This window comes from Aythya marila, assembly GCF_965140915.1.
Source record: "Aythya marila genome assembly, chromosome: Z".
Taxonomy (NCBI): Eukaryota; Metazoa; Chordata; class Aves; order Anseriformes; family Anatidae; genus Aythya; species Aythya marila.
Window position 1 is genome coordinate 61,721,268 of NC_139080.1, and position 19,624 is coordinate 61,740,891.

The 19,624-nt window shown below is 35.8% G+C and overlaps 1 protein-coding gene across 1 annotated transcript in view; it reads left to right on the forward strand.

The window, feature by feature from the left end:
- The window catches only part of WDR36 (WD repeat domain 36), a gene marked incomplete at its 5' end in the record, with an annotated part of 33,535 nt that overhangs the window by 7,747 nt on the left and 6,164 nt on the right, over nucleotides 1–19,624 (forward strand). Inside the window, 13 exons of the mRNA XM_082783916.1 lie at nucleotides 637–691; nucleotides 1,532–1,664; nucleotides 3,285–3,460; nucleotides 4,027–4,147; nucleotides 6,454–6,519; nucleotides 7,484–7,567; nucleotides 9,037–9,191; nucleotides 10,311–10,425; nucleotides 11,695–11,860; nucleotides 12,133–12,241; nucleotides 13,019–13,098; nucleotides 17,346–17,453; nucleotides 18,568–18,665. Of these exons, the coding sequence (XP_082640042.1) occupies nucleotides 637–691; nucleotides 1,532–1,664; nucleotides 3,285–3,460; nucleotides 4,027–4,147; nucleotides 6,454–6,519; nucleotides 7,484–7,567; nucleotides 9,037–9,191; nucleotides 10,311–10,425; nucleotides 11,695–11,860; nucleotides 12,133–12,241; nucleotides 13,019–13,098; nucleotides 17,346–17,453; nucleotides 18,568–18,665 (1,466 nt within the window). The remainder of the gene's footprint in view (nucleotides 1–636; nucleotides 692–1,531; nucleotides 1,665–3,284; nucleotides 3,461–4,026; nucleotides 4,148–6,453; nucleotides 6,520–7,483; nucleotides 7,568–9,036; nucleotides 9,192–10,310; nucleotides 10,426–11,694; nucleotides 11,861–12,132; nucleotides 12,242–13,018; nucleotides 13,099–17,345; nucleotides 17,454–18,567; nucleotides 18,666–19,624) is intronic.

The window sequence follows — 19,624 nt, forward strand, 5'->3', positions numbered from 1 at the left end:
CACGATTAAAAACTAAATTGTTGAACTGAGGAGGAATACTGATAATCTCTGTCAAGAGAAGAAAGTTAGGGATGGAAGTAGAAGGCTGCTAGCCATCTTTTAAGAATGATAATCATTATCTGTGGTGATAGAATCATTTTTCAATTATGTGTTTATAATTTCACCCTTATTAAGCATGACCAATTTGGCTTGATGTTTTGGCCGTTTATGTTCTTGAAAGAAACAAGATGTGTGTACTTGTAGTACGAGGAAGTGCCTTCTTGTAAGGGAGTTACTCTGGAGGAAGACTGGCTTCCTATGTTGATCTTATGAATTCTGAAGAGGCGTATTTAAAGCAGAAACACATGCAACTGACATGGAATAGGTTGTATTCTCTATTGCATTATGTGATTGTGTCACCTTTGAAGTATTAAAGTGTGACGCTAACTTTTTCCAATGAAAATGTACTGTAAGTTTTATTCTGAACCTTATTTATCAGTATTTTTTTTCCTCTTAAAAGGTGTGTAAGGACATTTTTTTTTGTTGTTGTTGTTGTTTTGTTTGTTTGTTTGTTTTTTTGTGTAAATGCATGTAAAACACACATTTTGATGTGGAAAATCCTGAAAAGTTATAATTGATTTATCTTTTGTTTTCCAGCAAACTCTTGTATTCATTTCCAGGATGGGGCTTAGGGGTCACAACTCTTGAACAAGTTAGTATGTTTTTTTTAATCTTATTTTCTTATACAATTGGTGAAGTATAGCAAACAAAACACTGTCATTTAAAATTGCAGCAATAAAAATGACTTGTCTTCGCTCAAGTCAAACTAAAAATCCTCTTGAACATACTAGATGAAGAGACGTAGACTTGAAGGCTAATTACATAGCCTTCCTCTAGTCCCAGTTCTTCCATGTTTAGCATCTTAGCCATTTTGTGCTCATTATTCTGTAGTCTGTATTCAATTAATTACATAACTAATTAATAGAAAGTAATTGTTTGCAAATTGTAGGTATATCGTGCGACTTTTGTGACGCTGGCAGTTTCTTGCTGTTTATTTTTATTTTTATTTTTTTTTACCTCAGAGGTTAATAAAATGTGGGTTTTGCTGAGTCAACAGAAGATTTTTGTTTGTTTGTTTGTTTTGTTTTTTGTTTTCTAGATATAAAAAATAATTAAAACTTGGTGGTAGTGGTTAAAGTATTGGTAACAGCTTTGAAAATGATCTTTAGTCATCTGGGTAAAACTTTTAAATACATACATGTGACAGGGTGCATAATGGTCTACCAGAAATGTTTTTCCAAGAAGTTCTAACTAATGGAAATTGAATTGTTGTGTTCTGTGAAGAGGAGGTGCAAAATCTTGCAGCTCTTTTTTATTGGTTTAGATTTACCATATGTTCAATTTCAGTTATGGAAGTGTAGATAGAGGATATCATGAGATACCTTTGTTTCTGCACTATTTGTTCTTAGATGCAGTGTTTTGTATGTACTGCTATTAATAGGGTAGTGGCCAGCTTTTTTCACTTCCAGTTGTCTTTCAATATTTCCTGCAGGCCCCAGCTGTGGATGTCATTGCAGTTGGTCTTGTATCTGGTCATATCATTGTACATAATATTAAGTTTGATGAAACTCTTATGAAATTTCAACAAGACTGGGGCCCCATCACAGCAATATCTTTTCGTACAGGTACGTCTTTTGAAAATACATATAAAATAACTAAAACTAAATGGAAGTTGGGAAAATGTTTTAAAAAAGCATTTGTGAACCGAAGTTTGGGATGAGAATTTCAGTTTTCAAAGGCTGTGGGTAATCTAGAAAAACTATCAAAGAGTAAGGGAGATTAGGCTTATTTCATAGCACTTTCCCATGTACGAACTCAGTGCACAGGAGATATGCGCAGGCATACAATACTTTTCTTTAAAGAAAAATAAGCCTGTTATTTATGTGCCAAGAGCTAATGCCTCTCATAATTATTATTATTTTTAATTATTTTAATTATTATTAATTATTTTCATAATTATCGGAGTTACTGCAGAGTAATCAGTACCCTAAGTTCGTATCCAAATGTATTGTCAAATTTGTTGTCTGGTGTCCTCCCAAGGAAGACAAGTTAGAATGTTAATACTTGGGCCACAACTGAATGGCTGTTTCAGAGGAACACTATGTTAACTTTTTGTGTGTGTGTGTCCAGTGAACACATACTAAATACTCAAGCTAGTTACTGTAGCACTGATCTTGCCTACAGGCTGTGATGCTGATTCTAGTCAGTCATATGAATAGAGAAGCATGCAAACCTTAACAGCATGTGCATTGATGCAAAGCCTGCTGGTGAGAGATGCTCCTGGAGAGACTTGATTGAAGTGCAGAGAGCGTTTTTGTTCCAGCCATTTAACTCAAAATATTAGTAGAGTTAAGTAACTTAACTTGCCTGCTTGAACATGCAGCTTCACACTCTCTCCAATCTCTCTCTAATCTGTCTCTCTTCCTGTCTTTATGGTTAGGAAATGTAAATGTAACCTGGTTCTTATGAATTCATATACTTATTGCAGTCTTTGCGTTCTTCATTTAAATGAAATGTTCTTCATTTAAATGAGAATGAACTTGGCAAATTTCCATACTGGTGAAGAAATTCCCATACCACAGAAGAAAACTCTAGTCCTGTTTTGGATGTCCATGAAGTGTGCAGTTGTAATTTGAAGCTGTGCTTTTATTTTATTAGGCCTGAAAGATTAGTTTCCAGTTATGCAGGAAACAGCAGAGTTTTATCTTGACACGATGAGAGTTAAACATACTTACTAGAGTATTTGTCGTATGTTTTTAGAAGTTAGTGTGACGTGTTTGTTTCCTTAATAATAGACAGGACACAAGAAGTAGAACAAAAACTAGAAATCCCTTGAAATTAGAATTTTAATTATTACTTAGAGTGATTGAATAAAGATGTCATCAACTTTCATGTGCTGAAGTGTGAAGGCTTACAAGTTTGGGGAAGAACCTGAGATAGAAAGTAATGTCTTAAAAAATGTTGCAGGTCAAGGTCTTGTGGGCTTTCCAGCCTTGGTTGCTGAACTTAGATATATTTGGTTGTGTAATCATCAATTTATAAGTCACCTTTGTGTAGTTTCAAGTTTGAAATGTTAGGATATTTCAGATAGAACACCAAATCTTGATAATGTTTTTTTCTCCTTTGGTTTTGATCTTTTTTTTTTTTTTTTTTTTTTTTGGCATCAGTTTTAAGATGTACAAAGTTTGTAAGGAACTGATGAACTGAAAGTCAAGACGCAAATCTCTTAAATTTTGTTTGAGCAGATGGACACCCAGTAATGGCAGCTGGTAGCCCTGTTGGACACATTGCTTTGTGGGATTTAGAAGAGAAAAAACTTATTAGTCAAATGCGAAATGCCCATTCCACAGCGATAGCTGGTATGTCGTTTGTCCCTGGAGAGCCACTTCTTATTACTAATGGTGCTGATAATGCTATAAGGGTAAGTTATAATAGCTGCTGCTCTTTGCTGTAGTGTTTTTGTTTTTTTCTCCTACAATCCTTTGAAGTGTAAATGTGTACTCTAATTTAAAGTAGCAGTTTACAAATGAAACAAATACAATGAAACTAAAATTACTGAAATTGCTGGCTCTCAGCCAATTTGTTAGTGGAGAAACTTATGGTTTTGCTGCCATGATGTAGTTTCCATTATTGCTTCATGGTAACCTTGAGGAGTAAAGCTTTGGATCCATGCATCCCAAACCAGTTACTAACTTAAGTCATGATCTATTTCAGTTTTTGTGTAATATTCTGTGTTGTGAACTGTTGCAGTTGATAAATGTCCCTGGTGTTTTGCATTCTTTGATCTGGTGGAGGGGCATAATGAACAGTGGAGAGCAATTTGCTGCTGCATTGTAAACCTCCAGAGTTTTAGTGTCAAATGTGAAAGCCATTATGTGAGGTTTGCTCTACCAGTTTCCACTTTACCCTGTTCCCCTGCCAAGAATTTTAGTTGTTGGCACAGCAATGTTCAACACCTTCATTTTTCTGCTTTTCTTGGGGAGGCAGGTATGGATTTTTGATGGACCTGGTGGCACAGGTCGTGTGTTGAGAAGTCGAATGGGACATAGTGCACCACCAACAAAAATCAGATACCATGGACAAAATGGAGAGCAAATTCTCAGTGCAGGTATGAATTCTCATTTTTATTCTCCAGTATGACTTCCTGTTGTTATAAAGAAAACATCCCAAGCTTACATCAGTAAAACAAAAAACTGTAACAGATACTACGGATAAAAACATAGTTATGAAACATGAAACTATAACAGAGGACAAAAATAGGAAACAATGCATTTTGTAACTTAGAGGAGCCAATCCACTTCTCTCAAGTTTGAGCAAGCACTGTGGATTATGACTTCTTTGTAATTTGTTACAGTTTAGTTGTATCTAGATTATATCTTCCCAAGGTCACTTGGTACCAAGATACTAATGTAAAAAGTTTGTGACTACCCTTCCTTAGAAACTAACATATTTAGAATCAATTAATAGTCCTTAATTTCCTTAATGGCCTAGTTCAGAATGTTTTGTGGCCCAGAGCACTTCAAAAATGGAATAAGAGACACATCACTTAATCTTTAATCACTCTGAAATAATTAAATTGTCTACATGAGCAACACTTGAAAACATTACGTTTTGATGAATGTTACATTAATATGGCCCAGCAATACACTGGTATACCAGCTTTGGCCCCCGCTGTATACATGACATTAACATCCTGGAAAAATCCAACATTGAGCCACGAAGATGATTCAGGGACAGGAGCACCTCTTCTGTGAGAAGAGGCTGGCACAACTGCGACTGTTTAGCCAGGAAAGGAGAAGGGGGCTCAAACTGGAGCACAGGAGCTTCTATCCAAACATGAGGAAGCACTTCTTTACTGTATGAGCACTGGAGCAGGTTGCCCAGAAATGCTGTGGGTTCTCCCTTGGAGATCTTTAAAAGACATCTGTATGTGGTCTTAGGCAGCCTGCTCTAGGTGGCCCTGCTTGAGCAGGGTGGGTGGACAAGGTGGCTTCTGGAGGTTCCTTCCAACCTCAACCATTCTGTGCTAAAATTTGTTGCTGATTGTCCAACTACGTAACTTGTACTTGAGTAGCTAGTTACCTGACTGTAGCTCAGCTCAGTCTGGATTAGCCACTGTAACAATTGCGTTGCTTAACAAATCCTCATGTTTGTTATTTTATTTCACTGTTTTGTTAACTATACTGAAAAATATGGAATGAACACAGCGGCAAGGTCTGAGGTCTCAAGCTTTGAGATCTGATTTTTCTGCAGTGTAAAGGGACTGACTCTCTTCATTCCTTTCTGAAACAGTGCTAAAACTTCATGCAACAAAAATGAGATTGCAGTGCCTTTCAAGTGCTACTGTTTTCTCTAGACAGGCTTCCCTACAAATACACAATAAAAATTCACTAACGTCCATGGCTTCATCCTGCTTGATGTTCCCAGTTCACAGTACATTTGTCCTGGCTCCCATGCAAAAGAATCTTTTTTTCTTTGCAGTGTATTGCTTCTGAATTTTTCTGCCTTGTAGAGGCTTTTTGTTACTCCTTCTACAATACACAAGTCAAGGTGCTTGAGTTTTGTGTTCAGTGTCTTTCAGATTGTTTAAGTTCACTTTGAATAATTTTCTGTTTCCATACTTGTTTTCCTAATAACCATGTTCTGTGATTCTTCTGACCTTTAAATATAGTGCCTTTGATTTTATGTGTGTTGTACAGTTATGTTTTCTGTTAATTCTTAATTCTGCCTTGTCCGTGTCATCCCCACAAAGTTTTTGGATCTGAATGTTTCAAAATTGAGTCTTCCATCCCTCTTCTAAATTAAATCCCTCTAAACACTGTGAACAATGGATACCAGATGGAGTAGGGAAGCCCCATTAGTGTCCTGGTCTGCAGGAGGGATGGAGAACTCAGCCTGTACCATTTGTGTTTGGTTAACTTATGTGTAGTTCTTAGCCAGCCATGGCATGTATTGGATAGAGAGAGAATAAGAAAAGAATATTGTAATTGGTGAGAGTAGTATGTAGTTATGGGAAAGTTAAGGAGGTACTGTGAAGTTACTTGAAGAACATAGTGTATATATGGTAGTAACGACAGAAAGCTGGAAACAGCTAGATATTGTGGTGGAGAAAGTAGGGGACACAGTAATTGAACGTGGAGAAGATAATTTAAAAAAAAAAAAAAAAACTGTCATTTTCTGTGTGTATAAAGTAGTAGGAATTGGAATATAGGCCATAGAAAAACTGTGTTCCATTAGTTCCAGTAGTTATAATTTACCTGTATTTTTTCTTAGATCAGAATTTTTATTAAATTATTATGGTGTTCTGAGATTTCTGAGAGTTTATCTTCTGCTTTTCTTGTTCAGATAGCTTATGAGTAAATAGAAAGTTGGTTTGTTTTCACCCTTGAGTGATTTCTGCTAATGTTTTGTCAGGTCAAGATGGAACGTTGCAATCTTTTTCAACAGTGCACGAAAGATTCAATAAAAGTTTAGGACGTGGTAAGTATTTCAGTGAAAGTACCAATATTGATGAAAAAACTGCAAATGTATTTATGTAAACACATGTGACAGCATTAGGTAGGTCTTGTTTTCACTTTAACTGTTATATAAAAATTATTCACCTCATCTGCTCTTCAAACTCAGTCCTCCTGATGTATAAATTAAACTCTCAGAAGTATTTGGCTGGTTGAATACTTGGAAAACTAATTTATGTAGCCTACAAGGAGTATTATTTCACTGTGGGAAATGTTGGGCATGATTTTTATATTAAAAATATATAACTTAAGTGACATTTATCGTGTTTCATTTTAACACCTTTTCTCCCCATTCATTTTCCTTTTCTGTTTAATACGCTAAATTAATACAGTTCATTCAGATTTCTTGGCTTCAGTTTCTCTGATACGTTGTAAAGTGTCATTTAAAAAAAAAAAAATCTACACACTGCCACACTTAAGGGATATTTTCATTGTTCCTGTAGAGTGAGGCTCAGAGAGACTGAGATAATTCTTATTTTTAAATTTCTGTATATAGTTTTATACATATTTAAATAGACAGACGTAGATTAATTGGATGGTTATGTCCTTCGGGCATAAATTTAAAATTCCTGAGTCTTTGGATACTGAAATTGCTGAGTGTTGTATATTGCTTTATATAGTCATGTCTGTATGACCACACCTTTTTTTGTGATGATGGATCTCTGCCTGAGGAAGTCAACACAACATTCCGGAACAAATGAGTTGAGTAGTATATCTGTGAATATATTAGGGTAACAATTAGCTCAACCTCACATGGATTTTGACAGGAACTCTGCTAATCTTCTTAGCTTTTCAGACTCTACTGCTATGTAAATATAAGTCAAAATTTTCAAAGTTTTATAGGAACTTTACATGTAGTAAATAATCTATTTTAAACCAATAAGATCAGATCATGAGGTTGAGACACTTACTTGCTTTTTTATTTTAAGGTTCAATTAACAAAAAGAAATCAAAAAAGAAGGGTCTTCAGCATGATACAATGGCACTTCCACCGATTACAGCCTTTGCTTCAGGTAAGTAGTACTTGTGTGATATGTGATAGAACTTGTCACATCTTCATCATACCTTTTAACCCTTTTAAAGACACAAGTGTATTGAAAGATGGTGCTGTTTTGCGAAGAAATTGCTGAGATTATGGCCCTTCATGAGCAATAAAATGACATTTTACCTGCTCAATTCCATTCTTAATTCAAAAAAGAGCATTTCATTTCAAACATCTTCAGGTTCAACCAGCTGTTGGCTTGAAAATCTCCAATAGGGGAGCTAGTATCTTCTGGCATTTGTGGTACTTGAGGCTGGAGAACCAGCAGGAAGATCTCTGTCAGCTAAGGAATGCTTAGTTGTAGCAGCTGATTTTTTGATCTGCCCGTTTCTCTGTTAGTTCTCAAAGAAAAAATTCAGTTATTTAGTTCATTTGTGATTCAGTGAACCTAACTTTTTGAAGCAGAATTGCAGTTATCTTTGCTTTATCAAAATTGACTTCTTCAAATGAAGCTCCTCCTCTTCAGATTTCAGGTTTTTATCGTAAATGCAGCTATTCTTTTGTCTTCCAACCATGGTTCAATGTTTTGTGTTTTGAGCAGTTTGAATTTACAATTTGTGTAGCCCTCTTACTAAATATAGTTGTTATATTTTGCACAATTCAATGGTACGTACTTGTTGCAGAAAGATGTATATGTGTATGTGCATTTTTTTAATGTATGTTAGATGTTCTGCTTGATAAATTTAAGGTATTAGAGTACCTTAGGTATGTTTGGGGGTACAAGAAAACTGATAAAAGTACATTTTGCTTAGTGTTTCTTCTTTGTTGCTATATTGTCTTCCATAGCTAGGGTGAATTGGCTTGTTCCTGGTTACTTTATTCTTTAAAGTTATAGAATTACTCAATTGCAAGATCTAAAAAGTTTTTTTCACATATTAATTCCAGAAAAAAATGCAAATTTACTTGTTATTTAGAAGTCCATATGATTGGTCATATTATCAGAACTTTGTTATCATAACAAGTAAATTTTTGAAGAAAGGTTTTTCCACAAACATAGAAAAAACTTCCACTATGTGATGCAGATGTAGCTTTTAAACCCTGCTCTAAGTGGATAAACTAGTGGCTTTTAACTGCTTCAGCAGATTAAGAAAAGATTAGGATACTCATCTGGAAATAGGTACAGCTTGAACAATTTAACCAAACCATTTATGTTTAAATATGCTTTTCAAACCACATAGGCTCAAATATTTAAAGATGTGAAATGTGACAAACCAGAAAAACGTGTGTGGTTTTGTTAGCATTTTAGTTTTAATAGCACATGCATAACAGTTTGCCAGGCATTTTTTTCCTAAATGATAACCCTTTATCTGTCCAGTAAGAACACTAAATGTAAACCGTTTTGCCTAAAGGTATTTTAAAATACTATTTCTTACGATATCAGAAAAAGCTGATTTGATTGAATGCTTTTTTTCTGAAACAAACGTGTGTGTTGCATTGCAGAAGTGGCACATCAAAGTGACTGGGATGGTATTGTTGCCTGTCATCAAGGGTATATAACCTGTACAACCTGGAACTATCAGAAAACTTCTATGGGAATTCATAAACTGAGGCCAGAAGAATTTAGCAAAAACAAGCCTGTTGATATATATGCAACAGTAAGTTTATCTATAATAATATCAGGATTATGGTATATGCTGTCTTGATTTTGTACAGAAGCAATATTTATAATGAAAAAACATTATCTAGCGGTGTTTTAGTTGCTTTGCAGAGTTCTTTCCAATCGCTCAGTGTGTCCTGCTGTTTAGTAATGTTATTAAGAGAAATGCTGCATATGTATTTTTTTCTTTAAGCATACCATTTAGCTGAAGATTCAATTTTTCAAGCTCAGATGGTTAAATGGTTAATATTTACCAAGGTTTTCTCATAATGACTTAAATTCGACTGTATGCCTTTTTATATACTTGTGCTGTGAATACAAATTGCTGAAGATGCTTTTTTTTTTTCCTGGCAATATCGAAAAGTGTATTTTCAAATTGCAGACAGGATAGTCTCTTCAAAATGCTTTGCAACTTGAGCTGGCCACCATGAGAGCCAAGCAGTCAATAAAAGAAATAAATGCTTACTGAGGGTTTACCAGTTTTCAGTACAAGTAGTTTCTGTGGCACATGTAGCTCATGTGCTATGTGTTCATAGTACTAATTTATCTGAGGGTAAATTTTGTATTTATAACATTATGCTTAGCAGTTAAGTGGTAGGTCAGTTCAGCTGTAAATACCTGCTTTCTCCTAACGGATTCTTTGTCTTTCTAAAGACGTTAGACCATTTTCTCTCACTACTTAAGCTCTGTGTGAATTTAGCCTGTTCTGGGGTGCCATCAGCAGTACTGGTATTCAAGCAGAGTGGCAGTAGGTATGCTTGGTCCATATGTTAGGTACTGAAATCATGGATGCCTTGATTATTTAAGTTACTCATTTAGATTACGACTTTTGATGTTGCTAGGTATATTTCTGAATGAAAACGTCACCAAGGCAGTATTTCATTATCCTTAATAAGCATCCACTGCCTTATTTACTTGCAGATTTGCTTATTTTAATATTTCCTCTATACTTTTTAGAGGTGTAATCTGTTGTTCATTCCATGGAGCTTTCCTTGAAGTTTAATAAAAACATACAGTATTTTGCATTCCTGTTGTACATTATTTATCTTCTAACAATTTTTCTAATGAGATATACATTTTAAGAATTGTTTTCATAATTGTTTTTTTCCCCTCAAAGGCTGTTGACATTACCAGCTGTGGGAACTTCGCTGTAATTGGGATGTCAACAGGACGGGTAGATGTATATAACATGCAATCTGGTCTTCACAGAGGGTGCTATGGCAAAGAAAGAGGTAGGAATTTCTAAAGTATTTACTTGAACAGCAGAACAGCAACAATTTAGTATTCTGTCATCTGAGGAATCTAACATACTTTCCGATTTGAATTTGGGAATGAGTCCTTTCCTTTTCCGTAACTACTGTGTACTGTCCTAGCTTGTACTGTGATCAGCAGTAATTTGAGACCTACTCTGAAGGACATCCCACCTACTTTTAATAGCTGTGACATTAGCATCTGTTTCATTTTAATCAGCGTAACTTTGGCAGTTACCAATATGTTTAGCACTGAAATGAGACCCTGAGGTCTCATTTGGTACTTGGCTTCTTGTTATACTGTTCTTTCTCAGAGGTAGTTTCACATGTTTCTTGTGCCCTGCTTAAAAATGAAAGAATACTTTGTATACACAGGAAATGGAAATTTGTAAGAAATTCCCGATCTTTGCAAATACTTTTATCTAATTACCCAGCTGCAAACTTCAGACTTTATGTGAATAATGGTGTTCATCTCCCTCCAGTGGTTGTGCACATATATATTGCATGTCATGTGTATTTGCTGCTGCTTTGTAAATCTGCAATTCATAGTAGGGCCCTTATAGTCTGATGGTTTTAGTTGTAGAAGCAAAGAGTCCTGATGAATTTTCAAACCTTGACAGGATGCTAAAAGCCATCTAACTTGGGAAATCTGAAGCAGTTTCTTACAATATCATTATTCCTTGGTAGTGAGATCAGTTCTATAAGCTTGGTTACTGGCCAGTAACCATAGGCATAGAATAAGAAATAAAATTTATCCAAAAACAGATAAGCTCCTCTTTATAATGCAGTATGAAGTTGTCTGGGGGGCGTGGTGGAACAGACTTTTGGCAAGATCTGAAGCTGTAAATTCTGTGTGAAGTGGTCAAGTTCCTTGGAAAAAATCCTTAAATGATACAAAAAAAAAAAAAAAGTCCCTTAAGTTTAATGTTCAAAAAAGTCTCCCAAACTGAAAACCTAATCTTCAGCCTCAACGATGCACAACTTTTGTGTTATTTGAATTTGTTATGTATTCCTAGATGCTTACTTGAATACAAGTTAGTTTGGTGTATTTGGTTTCTGTACTGATAAAATAAACAAAGACTTTACAATTCAACTGGTCTTGTCAGGTCACTTTGGAATTGTTTGTCACATGCTTATGGCTTATTTTATGTAGTTAAGCAGAGACAAACAGAACAGCATTCAGCAGTATGCTGATTTCTAAACTGTGTTTCAAGTCTGAAATAAAACTTTCTTTTTCCCTTTGATTTGCAGCACATGAGGGGTCCATAAGGGGGTTAGCAGTGGATGGATTAAACCAGCTGACAATCACAGCTGGTAGTGAAGGGTTAATTAAATTTTGGAAGTTCAAAACTAAAGATCTAGTTCACTCCACTGATCTTTCATCTTCTCCAAGTGGAATTCTGCTTCACAGAGACAGGTAAGAAACCAAAGGTATTTCATACGCATATTGTTTTGCTGCGCATATAAAAGTGTAGGATCACAAATTTTCTAATGAAACTTAAGTTTTTGATGCTTGAAGTACAACAGACTGCTAGTTGTACGAGAAGTAGTGCTAGTCTGAAGGAGTGTGTAAACTGATTTCCCTGAGATTATTTCAGGGTAATGATATTTTTGGAGCAAGGTTATTGATGTTTTCCTTTTTTTAATCTCTGAGTATTCATGGTCATATATGCTATTTATTTTTGGCAGTGGTATTCTGGGAATTGCCTTTGATGACTTCAGTATTAGTGTTTTCGATATAGAAACCAGGAAGATTGTCAGGAAGTTCTCAGGACACCATGGACGGATTAATGACATGGTAATTGTTAACTCACTTACTGTAATAGGTGATGTATGCATGTGCTAAATTCATTTTAAAGAGGATGGAATTCTTTACATATATGCAGTCACTGATTATTTTATTCAGTGATGAACAGTGAAATAGTTTGGCCACATTCGTTTTCAAGTTAAAATATATCATGTTCAAACGGCAGTGTATTTTTAATGTAGTTTGGGGTTTTACTATAGTCATCCAAGAAGCTACTTTTGGGTTTAACAAAATAAAACATTAGAAATAACGGAAGTCAAGTTGAGCATAACATTGCACTACAGTCCTAAACTGCACATGTACAAAAAATAAACCAGGTAAATACATAGCATGAACAGATCTGAGATTATACCACACGCTGATATTTACTTATTTACATCTTGTGTAATTGTGCTTTGCATTGTTCATGAAAATAATTCATTTTTAGCTTCTGATTTAGTTTTTAGTGCTAGGAAGTATTTGATTTCTTCAGTTTTATGTTAAGTGTTTTCTGTTGTTAATGTAAAAATGAGGACCAAAATGCTTTCACTTGAAGTTATATAACCTCTGTCAGTAACCTCTGTCAGTAACCTCTGTCAGTATATTTAGACTTGTTCTGAAATAGCTTCTGTTTTTGTCCTTTTCCCTCTTTAATAAGGTGTTGTCAGTTTTGTTACTATGGCCAGACTATTTCATCATGATCTTAGGGAGCAATCTAATTTTCAACTGTGTAAAAGAGAACTTCCTGACTTGTCAGTTGTCATACTTAAATTTAGTATTTTATTTTAGACTTTCAGTCCTGATGGTCGCTGGCTAATAACTTCATCAATGGACTGTACCATTAAGACTTGGGACCTTCCATCTGGATGGTGAGTCAATTGAAAAAGCTATAGCAAAACTTTTTGTAGTTTGATTTCTGTCTCTTAAATGGTAAAAAGTCATTCTTGCTTGATTATGTCACCAAACTGTACTATATGATACTCAAAGTTATACGTGGGGAAAGAGCACAGTATCCAGTATATTAATTGTGTGCGATGCTAGCAGTCACAGAATTGTAGAACAGCTTTGAAATGGCCTTTTAAGATCCTACCTTTTATGGAAAAGGTAGCCTAGACAGGATAATTTAGCACCCTGACCAGTTTCATCTTGAAAATCTACAGCAATGACCTCCTGGGGAGGTCGTTACAGTAACTGTTCTCACTGTTAAAAATGTCATCCATCAAGATAAAACATCTCCCGGTGCTACTTGTACCTTTTGTCCCTGGTCTTCTTCATGTGGCTTTGTACAAAGGGAGAGACTTCTTCTTCTTCCTATCCTCTCTAAGTACTGGAGTGAGGTGCCCAAGAGCCTTCCTTTCTCCAGGGTAGAAAGGCCTTGTTCTTTCCCTTTACTCAAAGGTCAAGTGCTCCAGTCCTTTGGTCATCTCCATAGCCCTCCTTTGGACCTTCTGCATCTGTCCATGTCTTTCTTGAACTGTTGGAATCAGAACTTGGCACAGTACTCCAGGGGCGGCCTAAGAAGGACTGAGTAGAGTATGATCCCCTCTCTATCTCTACTAATGATGCCACTGCAGGTGCAGCCTGATCTGATCCAATTGGCCTTTGTTTCCGTAGCAGCACACTGCTGACTCGTGCTCAGCTTGATGTCTGCCAGGACTCCCAGGTCCCTTTCAGCAATCCTGTTCTTCAGCCACATAGATCCTAACCTGTTTCGGGATCTTTGGTTATGTCATTCCACATGCAAGACCTTGCACTTCTATTCATTAAAACTCAGACAGTTCTTGCTTGCCTACTGTGGCAGTCTGTCCAGGTCCCTTTGTAAGGTGGCTCTTCATTTTGATAGGTCCACATCACCCACCTGGTTTACTATCATTAGCATGGTTGGTGTAGGTGCTTTCAATCCTGTTGTCCAGATCATTTATCTTCTAAACAGCACGGAGGCTAGAATCAATCACCAGGGGACCTGGCTTGTGACAGGCTGCCTGCCCAAGCTACAACAATTGATCACCACATTGTGATTGTAGCTTGTTGGCCAATTTCCTACCTGTCTCACAGACCACCCAGCTAGTTTGTATCTTCCCTTTTTGGCTAGAAGGCTGTCGTAAGCATTGTGGAGTGCTTTGTTGAAGTCCAGGTAATTAATATCCACTGCTCTTGTTGTAGAAAGTGTCCAGGTTAGTCAGGCATGATTTGCCTTTGGTAAATCTAGATCTGTGTTGTCTATTCCCAGTCATCTGCTTCAATTGGCTTGCAACAGTTCCTAGGAGGACTCCTTCCTTCACTTTCCCAAGGACTGCAGTAAGACAAGTAAGAGGGCCCATACTTTCCTGGGCCCTCTTTCAGGACCTTCGTGTGGATGTGTATTTGCCTTCTTCCAATCATCAAGGACATCCTCTGATTTCCGCTTTTCAAAGATCATGGATGGGTGTTGCAACTATGTCAGGCACTTTTCTTAAAACCCTGCCAGTTTCATTTCTTGTGGAACCTTAATCTTTCTGACTGCATCTCTGCATGTCCTAGCAAGGCTCTTGTCCTTGATGAGTATTTGGCTGCCTTTCCATAGCTGGTACGCTTCTTTTTTTTTTTTTTTTTTCCTTTTAAGCATACCCAAAAGCTGGTCAGTAAACCAGGACAGTCTCTTGTTCTGTCTTCTTCTTTTCCCATTGCCAGAGATGGATGGTTCTTCTGCCTCCAGGATGCTGTTCTTGAATAACAAGTCATCTTGGTTTGTGAGCAGTAAATAGAGTGGTGTACTGTTCCTAGTCACGTCCAGCATTAGTGGCAGGAAGTAGTCCTTAGTACATTCCAGGAACCAGACAACTTGTTCACTGCTATGTTATTTTCCAAACGAATGTCCAAGTAATGGAAGTCACCCAAGTGGACTGGGTTTTGTGCCCTTTTTTTGGGAATACACATTAGTAGTGTCTTGAAGATATGATGAAATCTGGAGTTGTCATATAAGTATGAATAAGTGTGAATTTTTCTGGAAGTAGCTCCTTAATCTAAATGGAAAGAGGTTGCCTAAAGTGAATGCTTTCTGATATGCTGAAGGATTAATCCATTTTGTTTTCTGAATAAAGCCCATTCTCACTCACGTTCACTTTAACATATGATACGCTTTGCTTCAGAACTGCAAGAAGTTCTGATCAAGCTGAAATCTAGACAGCTACATGACACGCACTGGTTTTGAAAATGATTAGATGAGTTTTTTATTTGAGAAAATTTGTAAATTTTCTTAATTTTTTATTTTAATAAAAGGTTTTCCTATAACTGTAGGCTGAGGAGAATATATTGAAAAGGAACAGCTCTTCATAGAAAGTCAGGTGCTTGATTTACTTCTACTATAGCACGTTTGCTGCTTAGTAGAAGAATAGAATTATAAACTGTGCATTCTAAAGACTGAGCTTTGATATTGAAAAGACAGAAAATAATTAACATGACTAATACAGAAACATGATTAACATGACTGAGTCTTAAGTTACAAAAATACCTACTGACTTTAATATATGTCATACCATTTACTTATTGAGCATCTGTTTTTACTTGATAATGCAGCTTAACTGTTTGTGCTTGCTTATGTAGGGCTTTGTAAGAACTGGGGAGAAATTACCAATTTATGTAGAGGTTCTTACAAGCAGGAACCTTGGTGTTACTCAAAGTTTTTTTCCTGCAGTACACCTTGCATGGACACATTTTCTGTGAAAATCATGGGCATGTCTCACATTGCCCTTCCAAGATGGACAGATTTTTTTTCCTAACTCTGTAATTTTAATCACGGCTTAAATTTCATACGTAGGGAAGACTTGATTAAATTTATTGTTACTTCTGTTTTTCATTATGGCTACTTTATTGAACAATAATTCTCAGATACTGATAAAGATTGTGATAAAAGTATGGATTTACAACTAAAAGCAGCATTTACGGTAAATCTTCCAGCCACTGTACACTCACTGATACATGTTCTAGCACTTATTGGTTTAGTGTTTGTATATTTTGTTGTAAGTAGTGAATAATGTGGCTCCTACCTGATTAACTTTTTACTTGTAATGTTTGTCTAGTAGCATGCAAATGAAATTAAAAGTTCCATTGAAAGTACAAAAGTGGATTTCTAAACTTGATTCATCAAACCTTTGTAAAAGTGCTGAGTACCTAAGAAAATGTATGCTCCCAAGATTTTACATTTTAAACCACTCTGTTACATTAATATATTTCTGTGAACAGAACAGATTTGTGGAACTAGCTGCGGTCATTGCTTCTCACTTTACTTGTGTTTTATGTCTGTAAAGAGCAATCCCTTCATTTGTGCTTTCCATTCAGTTTTTATTGTTTCTGTCAATGAGCTACTTGTCACATTCAGTTACTTACAATTTCAAGTAACTGAAATTTGTACCTCAAAGTGACCGGCCGTGCTATGAAAGTGAGCTTAAAAGGAAGTCTACTGGGGTATGCATCATCAGCCACTTAAAAGTGGCTTGTTAAAACTGTCACACATCCTTTAATATTGTAACTTTCTTTTTGTCGTCTTTTTTAAGTTTTCTGTATTAGTAAAAGGAATGATCAAGGAACAATAAATATATCTTGTTAAAGTTCTTATAGTGTCAAGAGAAAATATTGGAAATGATCAAATTTTGCAGGGTACAGTTCATTCTTTACTTTAGGGACATTAGACCCTAGTTTTAACCAAGTATTCTTACGAAGTATCTGAAGAGAGAGAATTGACAACTAATGGCAGAGAACTAAAAGATGAGTTCAGACCAGCATGGGGCTGACTGGAAGTATGAAACTTATTGCTGCTGAAAACGCTAGCATTAAACCTAAGGGATTAAATGTGTACAGATGGTTCAGCATATTATCCACAAAGTATGGGTGCCTAAGGAGGTAGAATAAATATTCTAGATGTAGCTGCTGTCAGAAAATTTTATAGAGGTACGTGGTTTGTTGCCCAGTGCCATTCATTTGCTAAGTTTATGTATGTTGTATTTCAGTGCTCTAATATGCTCGTATATGTGTTTCCAGTGTCCTGCTTCCATTCAATCCTGTTTGTGCTGTAATTCAGATATGTATTTAAAAAAAAAAGTTTAGTTTGTTCAGGTTTTTCTTTATCTTCTCTCTTTAGCCTCATAGATTGCTTTCTGCTGGACTCCGCAGCAGTGAGCCTGACTATGTCTCCAACAGGAGATTTTCTAGCTACAGCACATGTGGATGATCTTGGAATTTATTTGTGGTGAGTATGTAACATAACTATTTCTACATAGAACTTCAAGTGGGGTGGACTTCTTATAATCATCTTCATGGCAAATATATGAATGTTCTGCAAAGTATCATCTCAAGAGTTTTATCATATTTGTTTCTAAAAGAGTGAGGTATTTTCTGCTGTTGTGATCTGTAGATCTTTAAATTTCTCATTGTTAAGATATGCTGATAATTAAGTAGTCTTTGTGTGTTTTTTTTTTCTGTTTCTTACTCTAAAGAATTCCTGGTATGCCATTCCTAAAGTTTCTCCTTCGTTCTTCTCTTTTTTTTTCTGTCCTTTTTAAATGTCAGTGTCATACTGTGTCACCATCTGAAGGACTAGTTTTCTTCTCCTAGTATACAACATTGTCTGAGACTTCTTGGTAGAATTTGGAAATTATGAATATTTTTTTATTATTGATCAGCACAGGTGTAAAAATGCATTTTTGTTCAATTTTATAGAGATTTAAAGCAAATTGTTGGTTAGATCTAGGACTAATGTAACAGTCTGTTTAATATATTTGTTGTGGTTGTTTTTTTTTTTCTTCGTCTTTCTTTGGCAGATGGGTTTTTCTTCTTTGGCTGTAGTTTTACCTGATAGGTATTCACTTGTTAGACCTTTCTTTGTTTAAGTAAAAGTACTTTATTGTGAATAATGGCAAATGTATTCTTGTTTACTCCTAATTTGTATTGATAGAAAGTCATTGCCAGCATTGCTTGTGTGCAGGTTCCAAATTCCAAAAACATTTGCTAAATGTACTACTCTGAAATTATGTGAAAGCAGGATGTTTGTTTATATTTGCATAATACATTGCACATACTAATTACAAGCAAGTTTTTTAGGTAATTTTGCCATTTCAAATAATACAGAAGTTGTGAGTGACTGAAGTAATTTCATTTCATATTGCCATAATTTCAGACATTTTGATGATGTGTATCATCATATATCATTTTGTGTTTATCTAATAAATAAGTTTTCCTCATCTTGAATAGAATCTAGTGAATAGTCAAAGTGCAGTAGTATTAGACTGCGGTAGAATTCTGTCTAAAATGTTTGTTCCCATTCACATGAAACTTGTTTTAAAAGTGGCTGTCTTATTTTCCAGGTCAAACCGTTCTCTGTATTCACTTGTTTCTTTACGGCCCCTTCCAGCAGACTATGAACCGTCTATGGTAATACTCCCTGGCACTTGCCCTCTGGAAGGTAATCTTGAATATATTCGGTTTGATGAATTTCAAATAGAAGACACTTGTGTTTCCTCAGTGAAAACTTAGTGTGTCTTAACATTCTATTTCTGAACTTTTCCTATTGTTTCTATCATTTTTTTTTGCATTCTTTAGCATCCTCTTTTAGTGTTAATATTACTTAATAACAATCTACTAATGTTTCTACATTCAGACATACATAATTACATTGTGATTATCTCCACTTAATTGAGTAGATTTTGTGGGTAATAAGAAAGCTTGTGCTATTTGCTTGCTTTCTTTAAGCCCAGACTGCTATTAAGTACCTTCAGTTGTGGCATCTGTGAGAGCATTTTGAAATAAATACTACTACTTCGCAGCAGGAAGGAGGCTGTTGTTTGTTCTTATTTCCTCCAATGTTTTTGTCTGCATTTATGCTGTGGTACTTAATTCTGTATGTTATCATGTTGGCAACAGGACTGGGTTCAGCTCACATGCCACGTGTCTGTGTTAGTTTTCTACTGTAAAAAAAAAGGCTTAAACTGGATTTTTGACATATTTAGTAGAAATAGTTGTGTTTTTGAAGGCCTCTAGATGGAGATCTTGTCTGCTAAATTTTGCAGTTCTTCTGAGGTTGAATACATTTCGATCTCCAACAGGAGACCTCCATCAGGAGGAGAGACACACTTAGCTGTTGACTGCACAAAAGAGCAAGGAACCCCGCTCTGTGTAAAGTGCTTCATTAAGCACGTGCTTATTTCAGATGCTTGAATTAGAAAAATGGGATTTTGCCCCAGAATTTCTAATGTTTTAATCTGTAAACTGATTCTGGCTGAATGCTTGAATTCACTGTCTGTCTTCAGCCAGTGTAAGGTTTTTGTCTGGATGCTCGAAGCTTTTAATGTTTCATTTTTCTTTATGCCTTTAGGCTTTTCTATCACATTGATGTTTTCAGCCATGTAGTACTGTGCAAAAAGA